The sequence below is a fragment of the Tiliqua scincoides genome, chromosome 4, assembly GCF_035046505.1.
Source record: "Tiliqua scincoides isolate rTilSci1 chromosome 4, rTilSci1.hap2, whole genome shotgun sequence".
In the NCBI taxonomy this organism is placed as follows: Eukaryota; Metazoa; Chordata; class Lepidosauria; order Squamata; family Scincidae; genus Tiliqua; species Tiliqua scincoides.
In genome coordinates, this window is record NC_089824.1 from 24,142,681 (window position 1) to 24,155,427 (window position 12,747).

Below are 12,747 nucleotides of genomic sequence, written 5' to 3' on the forward strand. Positions count from 1 at the left end.
ATAGTAAAAATACAATTGCCAAAACGTGTACAAAAGCTTTAAATTTACAGAAGTGTCAGTAAGAAACCCAAACTGCAAAAGTTATTTTTCCATAAGGAATATTTTACACAATTCTCAATCTCTCCTAATAATTGGAAGAAAATTATGTGCTAATAAGGAAGGATCCAGTAGAACCACCAACACTCTTTGTTTAAGGCAATAAATTAGAAGTTACAACACTCAGAGAATATAATACATTCAACATTTCAGTATCTCATAGTTCAAACAGGAAACATCCTGGTCTTCCAGAATTATCTTCCTTATTCAGTCAGCATTAATGCAACATTTTATGAAATAGCTTCACTTGGGGTTCAGAACAGAATCCAACAGAACCGCACAAAGTGGAATATAACAGGACAGCATATCATTTAATCAGGTATGCAAACTAAACAAAGTCACGTGCTGGAACAAGGAGGCAAAGTACATCAGCGGCAATGGGTCAGTTAAACACACCATTCTCTAGTGGAGTTACTCACCTAAAAGAATTGTCCCAATGTAAACAATGGGTCTACTGTTCCAGAGAGGAGGAGGAGACTATCTCTCACACAAAATTTATCCTGATATATAGACCATTGCTAAATGAGGTTGTCCAAACCTACATTAAATTAGTCAACATGTTAAACCAGCAACATATTTGAATTGCCTAACAGCCAAAGTAGACATGATTTCAGATTTATAATTTGGCCACACATGAGCAGATGTGGTAAATATGAGATGTAAGAAGCCCAAATCTGGACTGGGACAGCAGCATGATAAGGAAGAAGTTTAGCCCTCTTCTCCCATTGTAGTCCCAATCTGGATTCAGATTTCCATGACTAGTGTTTACCTTGGAAGGGAAGCTGCCAGTGACACCAATACGCACAACAGGCCAAACAACATATTTAAGAATGTTTAAGTAATATATGGATTTAAGAAATCACATTACAAAATCTCTGTAAACCAGTGTTTTGATTTATCACCAAAAATCAGTTTGGAAAAGATTGTAGAACTCTATCATGGTAGATGATGTAAGGGGACACCAGCCTGGGCAAACTCAGGAAAGTAGCATTCAGTGGCATCTTCTGTGTCCAGGGTCAGCCTTACCATGAAGTGACTTGAAGTGGTCTTGTGAAGTGGCACCTCTGTAGGGGTGGGATACGCACAAACTTTAAGCCTGTATTGTCTGCTGCTCTCTGCAGCCTGCCAGTCCACTCAGATTCTCTTCTGACTTGCTGAGAGCACAAGCTGCTGGAGGAAGGGGGGAAGGATACCATCGCTCCATATTACTTACAAAGAACCAAGTAGGCAGAGAGAGAGAACTATGGAGTCCACCCCCTTGTGGTACCTCAACTTACCAGGAGCATATCGCACAGTCTCCTTTCTCTGTGCCGCTTCGAGTTTGAATGGAGCAATGCATGCTGGGAATGCACCACTCCATTTGGACCAGAAGCAGTGCGGAAGAAGGAGGCTATGTGCCCTGCTCCTGGTAAGTAAAAGGGAAGCCTCTCTCCTCCCCCTCTATGTGCAGGAGTCACATTTGCTTGCTTACAGTTCCCACTGACAAGAGCAAATGAGTGGATGGGCAAGCAGGGTCCCTACTCACCTGCCCTCCTGCCACTCACTCACATGTTACCCCCTTTGTCCACAGGGGAGCAGGCATGTGTGCCCATGTGCACAGGTATGGCAAAACTGGGGAAGGAACAGGGAGGCATGGGCCTCCCTTATCTGTGCTCTTCTTGAAAAAAGTGTAACTGCCAATGGCACCATCCCTGAAAGGAACAAACTGCAATGAAAGATGGGAAAGATGATGTCCATGCATCCCTTTGTTCTTTTACAAAACACTGCAAGAGGGAATAATGCAACTCAAATACCCCAATGCTTGTACATCAGTTATAGTAAAGGTAGCAAACAGGTTGTTCAGAACTGAAAAATTTCAAGAGATGAAGGTTCCCACATGACTTGAAGTCAGGAGGACAGAAGATCATAAGAATTAACAACCCCTAATCATTGCACAATTGGACAAGATGGAGTCTGAAGCTGCTGTCAGTCAAGGGCTCAAGAAGTTCAGGAACATGACCTAATGAAATCCAACACAATATCAGCAACAAAGTGTGTCTATGAGGGGGTGGAATTTCCCTCAGGCCTCTGAACCATGGATATACTTTTTCTTGATAAACGCACTGGCTCTGTGCTTCAGCAAAGGACAGGATTCAGATAGACAATCTAAGTGCCCAGGATATTAACCTTTGAGACAATCAGCAACTTTGAACAGATGCAATGCAACCAGTTTAACAAGACAATCTTGCTAGCTCCACAGAAGAGGAGCTGTCTGAAACAGGATTCCATGACTAATTTCCTAAGGAAGTAAAGACAAACCTGGGTCTAGGGTTCCTCCAGATTTATATACAAGTGCTATGGACCTAGCAAGAACAATCTAGTCCAGGTAAGGGTCTAAGACAGCCTTTTGAACTGTCTTCTTTGCACCCTTGATCTAGAGAAGAGGTGGCCAAACTTGCTTAATATAAGAGCCACATACTATAAAACTTCAGATGCTTGAGAGCTGCAGTATTTAAGAAGCATTTAAATTCTTAAATTTATTTACTCACCATGAACATTAAAGTTATGTTTTAACCCAGTGGACTCTCAGTTTATACCAGGTAAATAATTATAAAGCATGAGAACCTTTTTATTTCCCTTTTATATTAACTGTGATGTAAAAAAGGAGCTCGGCAAACATACTTCCATGAGCCACACATTATATGCCAAAGAGCTGCATGCGGCTTGTGAGCCGTGGTTTGGCCACCCTGATCTAGACCAGGGGTGTCAAACTCTTCATACAGAGGGCAGAATAGCATTCATGATGCCTGCTGAGGGTCGAAAGTGATGTCATTAGGCAGAAAGTGATGTCATTAAACAGTTCATGATAAAAAATAAGCACTTTTTCTCACTTGGGAACTCATTAACTGCAAATGACAAGAGAAAATATACATATCTTGATCATATTCAAAATATGGGAGAGCTCAATTTTCAGATGGGTTGCCCTTTCAGCAGTAACACCTCAGCATGGCTCAGCAGCTGAGAGCCTGAGGGCTGGATAAAAAGCTTCCGTGGGCCGCACCCGGCCCCCGGGCCTTATGTTTGACACCCCTGATCTAGACTATCATTTTGAACAGCCCAGGAGTTGTTTTATACCTCTGGAATAGGAATTTCACCATTAAAAATTCCAAGTCTGTATCAAGGACAAACTGGAACCAGACAAGTGTGGCTGATCAGTATATTTTATTTGCAGGCTGAGATGCTGGAGAAGTCTTATTTCATCATGGATGATTCAACATAGATTTGATGTTTAAAAATAATGTGATCTGAAGTTTATAAAATGTAGAGGATTATATGCCTTCTGGCAAATACAGCCTTGCCTCTCATTTTCCAGGCCAATCCCTATATCCATGAGAATGATGAAACACAGTGTGATTTTTATAAAGTTTAAGTCCTCAAAGCTTAGTAAAAACATCTGTAGAATGTCACTTTATAAATAAAAATTAAGTTGTGTTCAGGCTTCGTATTTGAAGGTACTAGCATGGATATGTCAGTATAGCAGCTAAACACCCAGGTTATTGCTCATAATACCTCAAAAGTGGTTTACTTTTGCATGGTAAGGGAAACAGTAGTTCTATGCAAAAATTTACACAAAAATAGCTATTTTATATTGCTTTTTAATTCCATAGTCCCTTTCTATTTCAGTGTATAGACTTGTAACACATTGATCAACCTAAAGGACTGTCCCACCAAGGATTAAAAGCCCTAATAAATGCTGGTACACAGTTGTATGGCTTTTGTGAGCCACATAAATCCATAGGATGTCACCCAACAGAGCAGAGGAGATCCTACTTCTGCCCCAATCTAACCTGCACAGCTGTTCTTATGCAGTAAAAGTGTAGTGTGATAAGGATGTTGGGTCACTGGCACAGACATTCAGGTCATGTCTGGGTCTTGGTGTCACTGCTGGGATATAAGAGACTAGAGGGAAATAAAGAAAGTGAGTGAGGTTCCCTGGCAAGGCAGGGTCGCTAACCTTTCAGGACAGGACCGAAGCCCTGAGGATTCTTCAGGTCACTACCAAAATCAATCCTGGTAATCTTCACATGGCCTCCATGGCTTAATGACATTATGTCATACTGGGGGGGGGGGGGAATCTCTAGGAACAATTTCAGTCAGGGTTGGCAATCCTAAGGTCAGTTTATAAGAGGGGACAAGCAAGATACAGAATCACTCCTTAGCTGTGATCTGCTCCGTTGCAATCTACAACGATCTACAGAGAATAGGGCTGCCTGGATATTCTGTTAAATGGCCTTCTTTACTCCAGTGCAGAAGAGCTCTTTTTGATAGAATATCTAAACAGTAAAAATAGCATTACTAACAGGAGGTTGAAACAAATACACTTTCCAGTAATGTTCATGTATCAAACCTTCCCCACCCCGCTTTGTAAGCATTATGCAAAAAACTGTACTGAAGTGGTTCATTCTATATTATTTTTTGTCTTCAACCCACTGCTAACCTGAAACACATTCTGAGTTTTAAAAAAGGACATTACAGGCACTCCCCAGCTCATGTAAGCTTTGATTTGTAATTTCAATTTTACATAAAGTTTGGGCTGTACAAGAGGAGCCACCCATGCTCAACACCTGCTGCTCTGTAAAGCTCACCACTTGCTCTGCTGTGCAAAAGCCTATAGAGAGAAAGGGGCAAGATCACTGCATTCTGGAGCACAGCAATTTGACCCCTTGCCTTCCAGGCAAAGAAGGCAAATTAAGATGGCAGGGGCCAGGTCACTGTGCTCCAAAGATCAGAACACAGCAGTCTCACCCCTTTCTCTGCACAGGTTCTTTAAACAAAAAGAAGAGGTGCACACTGGGAATGATCCCAGTTTTCTTTAAGGGTGGCAAACATAGGTAGCTCCTCTTGTTCCAACTTACGTAAGAATCAACTTCTGTTAGGGCATTCAGAACAGAACCCTTACATATTTGGGGAGTGCCGGTATTGTTAGGCATCTTCACAATACAATTCAGGTTTGCTTGAAGCACAGACAAGAAGGGTGTGCATTTGTAATGCTTACTTTCAAGGCACAACATAATAGTCATTTCCAGTGTAACACTTTCAGGAACTGAAGACATACACATGACTATTTTCTTATTTTCAAGTGTTTGAGCTATTACCAGACTCCTGAGCTTTTCTGGAGTCTGAAGAAGGGTGTGCAAGTAGCAAGACTGATCCCTTGGCACTGCCCGGCTGGGACACATCAAGGCGTGGATGACTGACTTGAAGCAGAAGCGTTTCAACAATGTCACTTTTAGGAGTTGTCCTATTGCACATAAAAAAAGAAATATCCTATGTTGGAGACAAATGAAGAACAAGGCAACAAACAAGCATTACCACTACATATACCCCCTTTTACAGTGCAATCCTAAGCATGTCTATTCAGAAGTACGTTCCATTAAGTTCAGTGGTGCTTACTCCCAGGTAACTGTGTGTAGGATTGCAAGCTTACATACAAGGCCCAATGGGACTACACTGCTTAAATCGCACATGTTTTGTATGCATAACATTTCAGGTTCAATCCTGACAATCCTAGCTGAAGATCTCAGGGAACAAGTATTAGGAAGTTCTCTCTGTCTGAGGCCCAGGAAAGCAGTTGCCACTCAAAACTGACAACAGGCTAGATGGACTCATGATTTGCCTCAGTATAAGGCATTCTTGCTTACTCAATTAATAGCAGAATTCTTATTCAGTAGTTCAATAGAACTACAATCTTCTTAAATGCTTCTTGGTGGTAAGAGAAAAAGGTACACACCTCTCACTATGCTGGGTCCATGCTACTAAGGATTTAGAACCTACTTTAGTTAAGGGAGAGGTGACAATTCACTTTTATAAGGAATTTAGATTCTCCATGACTAGTGGGATAGATCTGAATTCTTTTGAAAACTCTCTGGAAAAGGAGTTTTTGTACTTAATAATCAAATGTTAATGTTTGGTGCCTGTCTTTTTAAAGAGGCTGGGGGTCTCTGGTACCCCAATATATTTTAATGTGATGGAGACACTGTAGTTGAAGGAGATAAAAACGTGTTTGTAAAATTTATTTTCGTCTTTGCTATTTGAGGGAAATGCAAGCTATTTTCTCCTTTGAAGTAGTAACAAAAGCATGCACAAGATAAAGTAAACTGAGTAAGAGTGCCTTACCTGCCTTCAGCTAGTCTCTTCAAGCTTTCAGATAAGCCACCCAGATCTTGCATGGTATCTGCCTTGTTTCTTTTTTCCAGCTGCTCCAAAGTCACTCTAGGGCTGGGTGGTATTTGCGATGCACTCTGTTCGCTGTGGGGAAACTCTTCTACCTCCACTTTCTGGCTGGGCATTCCATCTGCTTCCATATCTCGCTCAGATGTTTCTGGACAGCTTTTGATTTCAGTAATCGTCTCTTGGCTTAGGAAATCATGGTTAGCAATTGCCATTGCAGAAGTCCCATGATTGGTTGTGACACCTGTGCTGGTCCCCATTGACTTGGAAATGACTTTCAATTTGTGAGAGCTGGATTTGTAGTGCTTCTTTTTGTGCTTTGCTTTAGAATTGTGCTTTAAAAAAAATTCACATGACTCTTGCAACACTCTTCGGCTCTCGCTGATTGGGCTGGAGAATAAGACAATGCAGTTTGGTTATCACTATCCCCCATCATTATTTAGTAGGTGGTGTGCAACTGCACTAAGTTTTACAAACACCCGTCTTACTGAAGTCAGTGACAGAATCAAAATCCTACCTATTTTAAATTATATCAGAGTGCAACTAATATATAATTTTATTCTCTTTATATGTGATGTCTATAGAAATAGGGTCACATTATTTTTCATTTAAATAGCACTACTATGAAATCTCAGGGATCATCTATGAAATCTCAGGGATCATCATCCCAAGGAGCCCACGAAAGTGGTAACTATAAAAGCAAAGTCAGAGATAGAATAATCTCTAGTGACTGCTTAAGATTCAAGCAGTCTTTTTTTATTAAGAATTATTAAAAAGGCACATTCTTTCCTTTTTTTTCTTATCCACAGATAAATAAAGGGGAAATTGAGAGAGAGAATAATTTGCTCAAGGCTATCTATCTAGTGAGTCTAGCTGAATGGAATTTGAAACTAGAGCCATGATCAACATTCTGTACTCTGAAATCTGAACAACAGTTTCTAACCAGCCAAATCATCTAACACTTGCAATTCAATCCCTCCTTACTGCTTCTTCAGCCTCCTCAACACTAAGTTCCCCTTACTTGGTCACATCTTTACCGCCATGAGCACACAACCTCATCAAACACTAGGAGCTTTAGGACTCCCCTCACCCACAACTGTATTCTTCCTTGGTCCTCCAATCCCTGCCTTCATCCTCTTTTCCTTCAATTCTAAAGGACGCCTCTGCAGGATTGGATCAATCTGTCCATTTATCTGAAACCTGGCTTGGCAGCAACACATGTGAAAAAGGTCTGAATGTCTTAGTGGACTATAAATTGAATATGAGTCAGCAGTGTGATGCCGCTGCAAAAAAAGTAAACAAACTGCTCAGCTACTTTAGTAGAGTTGTACAATCCAGATCATGTGAACTAATAACTCCACTCTATATTGCACTAGGCAGACCTCACTTAGAACAGTGCATCCTGCTTTGGGCACCACGTTTTAAGTTATCGAACACTGATAAGCTGGAGTGGGTTCTGAGAAGGATGAAATAATGTACAGGCAAGCCCCTGTATCCGCAGGGGTTCCATTCAGGAACCCTTCACCCGCAGATACCTGAATCCATACATATGGAGGAATGCCTAGCCCCAACCTCCGGTGGTGAGCTCTGCTTCCCTCACCTCCAGAGGGTCCTCTAAGTCTAGTAGAATCTGCGGACGAATGTCTGAGGCCTCTGCCAGGCTCAGACTGAGTAACTTCTGGTTTTTTCGTAAAACAGAAAGTCATTTTTAATGCCTTATCAGGAGGCCCAGGGAAGCCATCTCATCCACCCCCTGCTCAGTGCAGTCAACTACAGCATCTCTGACAGGTGGCCATCCAGTCTCTGTCCAGCCTCAGCAGATACGGGGCCACCCTGCATCACCATCAACTAGGATGAAACCAAGGACTAGAAACCAAGTGCTGTGAGAAACAGTTAAAAGACCTGGGTATGTTTAGCCTGCAGAAGAGAAGACTATGACAGATCTCTTCAGGTACCTGAAGAGCTATCACAGAGAACTTACACAGTGGTTTGAGAGGGCTAGAATCAATGGGCTGAAACTGTAGGGAAGCAGATTTAGACTGGGCATGAGGAAGCATTTCCTAGCTATAAGAGCTGCCTGGCATTGGATGGCCACCTGGTCAGAGATGCCATAGTTGCCTGCACTGAGCAAAGGGTGGACGAGATTACCTCACTTCCAACTCTAGTATTCTATTATTCTAATCCAACATTTTTAACAATTACCAGAAAGAGGCTTACATAGCCTTCAAGTTCCCAGTCTTATTGTTTGGTGAAATTTTGCACAGCAGTTCTTCTTCCTGCCCCCAAATCAAATCAAAACTGGTTTTTCACTTCCCCTCACAACCTGTACTGCATGCCATGGAATATGTGGTTTTAACTGTTGACCACATATATGGTGAACTGTTAGAACATTTAAGTAGCACACCAACCAATAGCTAAAGTTCACTGGTAGAAAAGTTGTGCATGTAAGAAAATAAAGTGTTATCACACCCCACTGTACATATGATGGCACATGCAAGTAACAGAAGTTTTTAGTGCAATAAGACAGCAGTATTTCACTTACTAACTACTTCAGAGAAGTGGGTAGACATCTCAGTTTTAGTCTGATTTTAACTGGTAGCATAATAAGAGCTATATTTCTGTAGAATAAATCTCAAAAGTCCATCAATTAAAACCGTCTGAAATAACAATAAAACTATGGGAAGGAGGAGACTGTATGGAAAGGAATCTATATCTTCATCATCAAAGAATGCAGACTGAAAAAAATAGTCTGCAAGGATTGACTGAAGAAGCAGAAGGACATACAGAAGTCTAAAAACCACATTACGAATTCAGGATGAACCACATTAAATTTGAAGGAAAGTATGGGGAGGGAGTATATCCAAGGGAACTTACACATAGCCTACTTCTAACGGGGCAAAGTAAACTGAGTAGGAATTATGTCTGTGGGAAACCACTGGACACAATAGTATAAAAAGAAGAAATTCAGAATAATCTTCAAATAATTTCTAGCTGAATCAGAAGTAAAGCAGTCAGACAAGCCTGCTGAAAAAGTGGCACAGAATGAAAGTATTCATGCCAATAATGCAGGCTGAGAACAGAGCAGATGACTACGTCCGAACCATACTGCTCAGGATGAAACAAAACTCAGGGTCCAATCCTATCCCAGCTTTCCAGGGCCAATACAGCTGCGATGCAGACCTGAGGTAAGGGAACAAATGTTCCCTTACTTTGAAGAGGCCTCCATGAGTGCCTCTCCAGCTCAGGTTGCAATGCATGCCCCATTGGCATGGCTGCATCAAAGCTGGAAAGTTGGATAGGACTGGGTCCTAAGTTTACTAACTTGCTTTGCACCTAGTTAGCAAAAAAAAATAATAATCCAGACCCATTTAAGGGCCTGCGGACACCTCTAAACCTTGCAGTTGGCACAAGATTGGCACTATGAAATTGGGCACAAATTACACAAAAGTCACATGTTCAAGCAGGGAAAGAGGGGCTGTTCCTGTTCCAATTGTTGCTAATCCACATGGACTAGATGCATCTGTATTGTGACTTGGGGGGGGGGGCAGGAGGCAAAACAGAAAAGGAAGGGGACTACTGTTGCACCTAAATAGTGACCGTAGCTCAAAACTCTGGCAACAGGAAGTACCATTTTTAAAATGTGGCATTTTAGCTTTTTTTTGTACTACCAGCACTCTGAGGAGTAAAGTCAGAAAGAAACACAAGACATAAAACCACAAACAATTTCAAAGCAGATCAGTAATAGCCCCTCTAGTTTTAGGAACAAACACTAACATAAGGAAGAAAAAAAGGCTCTCTTACTCCCTTTTGCGATTCCTGTGGAAGAAACTTGCCCATTCCGAAAGGGTCTTTTTACTTCCTACCCAGAAGACTGGAGAGATGCCAACAATTAAAGTCATCAGGTATTTAATCAGAAACAAACTTATTTCTGGTCTTGCCAATATCTGTACCTAGAAAGCAATAACCATTCATCAAGAACACAATAGAAAAATTGGTTTTCCTGCATTACACTTTAGAAGACAAAATAAACAGTGACACAGCAATTTCCACTAAAGAGCATTTTCCACTAAAGATAGAATTTGTACCTACCCTGCATACTTATAATTTGTCATAATTTGCCCAATAAACTCAGAACTGTAGTGCTGTAAGTGTGGGAAGGACCCCACATCTGCCCAGGTGTATTGTATTTGTATTGGCAACCTTCAGTCTCGAAAGACTATGGTATCGCGCTCTGAAAGGTGGTTCTGGCACAGCGTCTAGTGTGGCTGAAAAGGCCAATCCGGGAGTGACAATCCCTTCCACACCGGGAGCAAGTGCAGTCTGTCCCTGGTCTGTCTCCCTGGCTATGGGCCTTCCTTCTTTGCCTCTTAGCCTCAGACTGTTGGCCAAGTGTCTCTTCAAACTGGGAAAGGCCATGCTGCACAGCCTTCCTCCCAGCGGGCCGCTCAGAGGCCAGGGTTTCCCACTTGTTGAGGTCCATCCCTAAGGCCTTCAGATCCCTCTTGCAGATGTCCTTATATCGCAGCTGTGGTCTACCTGTAGGGCGCTTTCCTTGCACGAGTTCTCCATAGAGGAGATCCTTTGGGATCCGGCCATCATCCATTCTCACGACATGACCAAGCCAACGCAGGCGTCTCTGTTTCAGCAGTGAATACATGCTAGGGATTCCAGCACGTTCCAGGACTGTGTTGTTTGGAACTTTGTCCTGCCAGGTGATGCCGAGGATGCGTCGGAGGCAGCGCATGTGGAAAGCGCTCAGTTTCCTCTTCTGTTGTGAGCGAAGAGTCCATGACTCGCTGCAGTACAGAAGTGTACTCAGGACGCAAGCTCTGTAGACCTGGATCTTGGTATGTTCCGTCAGCTTCTTGTTGGACCAGACTCTCTTTGTGAGTCTGGAAAACGTGGTAGCTGCTTTACCGATGCGCTTGTTTAGCTCGGTATCGAGAGAATGAGTGTCGGAGATCGTTGAGCCAAGGTACACAAAGTCATGGACAACCTTCAGTTCATGCTCAGAGATTGTAATGCAGGGAGGTGAGTCCACATCCTGAACCATGACCTGTGTTTTCTTCAGGCTGATTGTTTTCACCTGATATGTTTTCACCTGATATGTTTTCACCTGATCATTCACCTGATATGCCCAGGTGTAGCATATAGGATATAAAGATAGAAGTGAAATTCAAGACACATAGCTATAATGTAAACAACAATGAAACAAGGAATTATGGACAGATACGGCTTGTAATACAAAGCGACTCTAGCAAACCAACTCCTCTAGCAACTCTTAACTACAGAATAAGAATTCTTTAGGAAGAACCTAAAATAACACCAACAAGGTATAAAGTGGTTAAGTCAGAAAGCTCACAGATGTGGCCACAGCTACATATTAGAAGGGAGGTAAAAATGCAGGGGGGAAACGATATGGCTTATTATTCTAAAGCCAAGATCAGTAATAGCCAGTGACAAACAGCAATGCAGTTGTGTCATCTAAGTACACAACAGAGATGACAAAATTGATGAGCTGGAGTTAATTAGATGAGGCAGAATCTTCAGAGTGCCTCAGGGTAATGTACTAGTGTTTTTTGCAGCTCACTGCAAAATTAATGCATTCTTGTGCAGAACAGACTTTTAAAAAGCATAACAAGTGCTTACTTGCCTAAACCCCAAATTCAAAATATGTATTTTATAGGAAAATTCAGATTACTTTTTTAATTGAGAATCACTAGCTAAAGTTAGATACAATGCTTCGAGTTACTTTTTAAAAGCTTGAGCCAAGCTGAATTAAATAAGTTATAAGACAATTCAAGGCTTCAATAAAACATTCCATCAAAAAGGAAGGATTGCATTTTAAATATTTCTACAGAAGCAATCCAGGTATGAATAATAATAATAATAATAATAATAATAGGTATTTATATACCACCTTTCTTGGTCTTTATTCAAGACTTTATTCAAGGCGGTTTACATAGGCAGGCTGATTAAATCCCCGTAGGGATTTTTACAATTGAAAGAAGGTTCTATCTTTCAAGAACCAGAACAGTCCAGTTGTTTCACTCTGATCTGGTTTCACATTCTGGCCTCCATCCTCCCACGCTCTGAGCAGATGGAATCGCTCGGCTTCAGCTTGTCAGCTGCTTCAAGGTCGCACGGTGCCGGTGGCCTCGAACTGGCGACCTTGTGGATGTTATCTTCAGGCAGACGGAGGCTCTACCCTCTAGACCAGACCTCCTGCCTCCTGTATTAAAATACCTATGGCATGATAGATAATTATAGTAACTTCCTAGGTATAGTGAGTGAGCCAGATAGACTTCATTTTGTTTACTATGTCTATTGTGAGTAACTGTAAACTTCGGTTTTCCATGCCACTGGCTCTGAGTAGCTTATAACATATTTCTATACCCAGGCAGTGCAATTCTGACACTTATTTAGATGGGAGGAAAAACA

The 12,747-nt window shown here is 41.8% G+C and overlaps 1 protein-coding gene across 1 annotated transcript in view; it reads right to left on the reverse strand.

Moving 5' to 3' along the window:
- FZD6 (frizzled class receptor 6) overlaps nt 1-12,747 on the reverse strand; it is a 38,592-nt gene continuing 25,845 nt past the window's right edge. The window contains exons 5-7 of the mRNA XM_066623086.1: nt 10,108-10,256; nt 6,253-6,696; nt 1-5,377 (exon numbers count right to left, since the gene is read on the reverse strand). Of these exons, the coding sequence (XP_066479183.1) occupies nt 5,212-5,377; nt 6,253-6,696; nt 10,108-10,256 (759 nt within the window). The 3' untranslated portion in view covers nt 1-5,211. The remainder of the gene's footprint in view (nt 5,378-6,252; nt 6,697-10,107; nt 10,257-12,747) is intronic.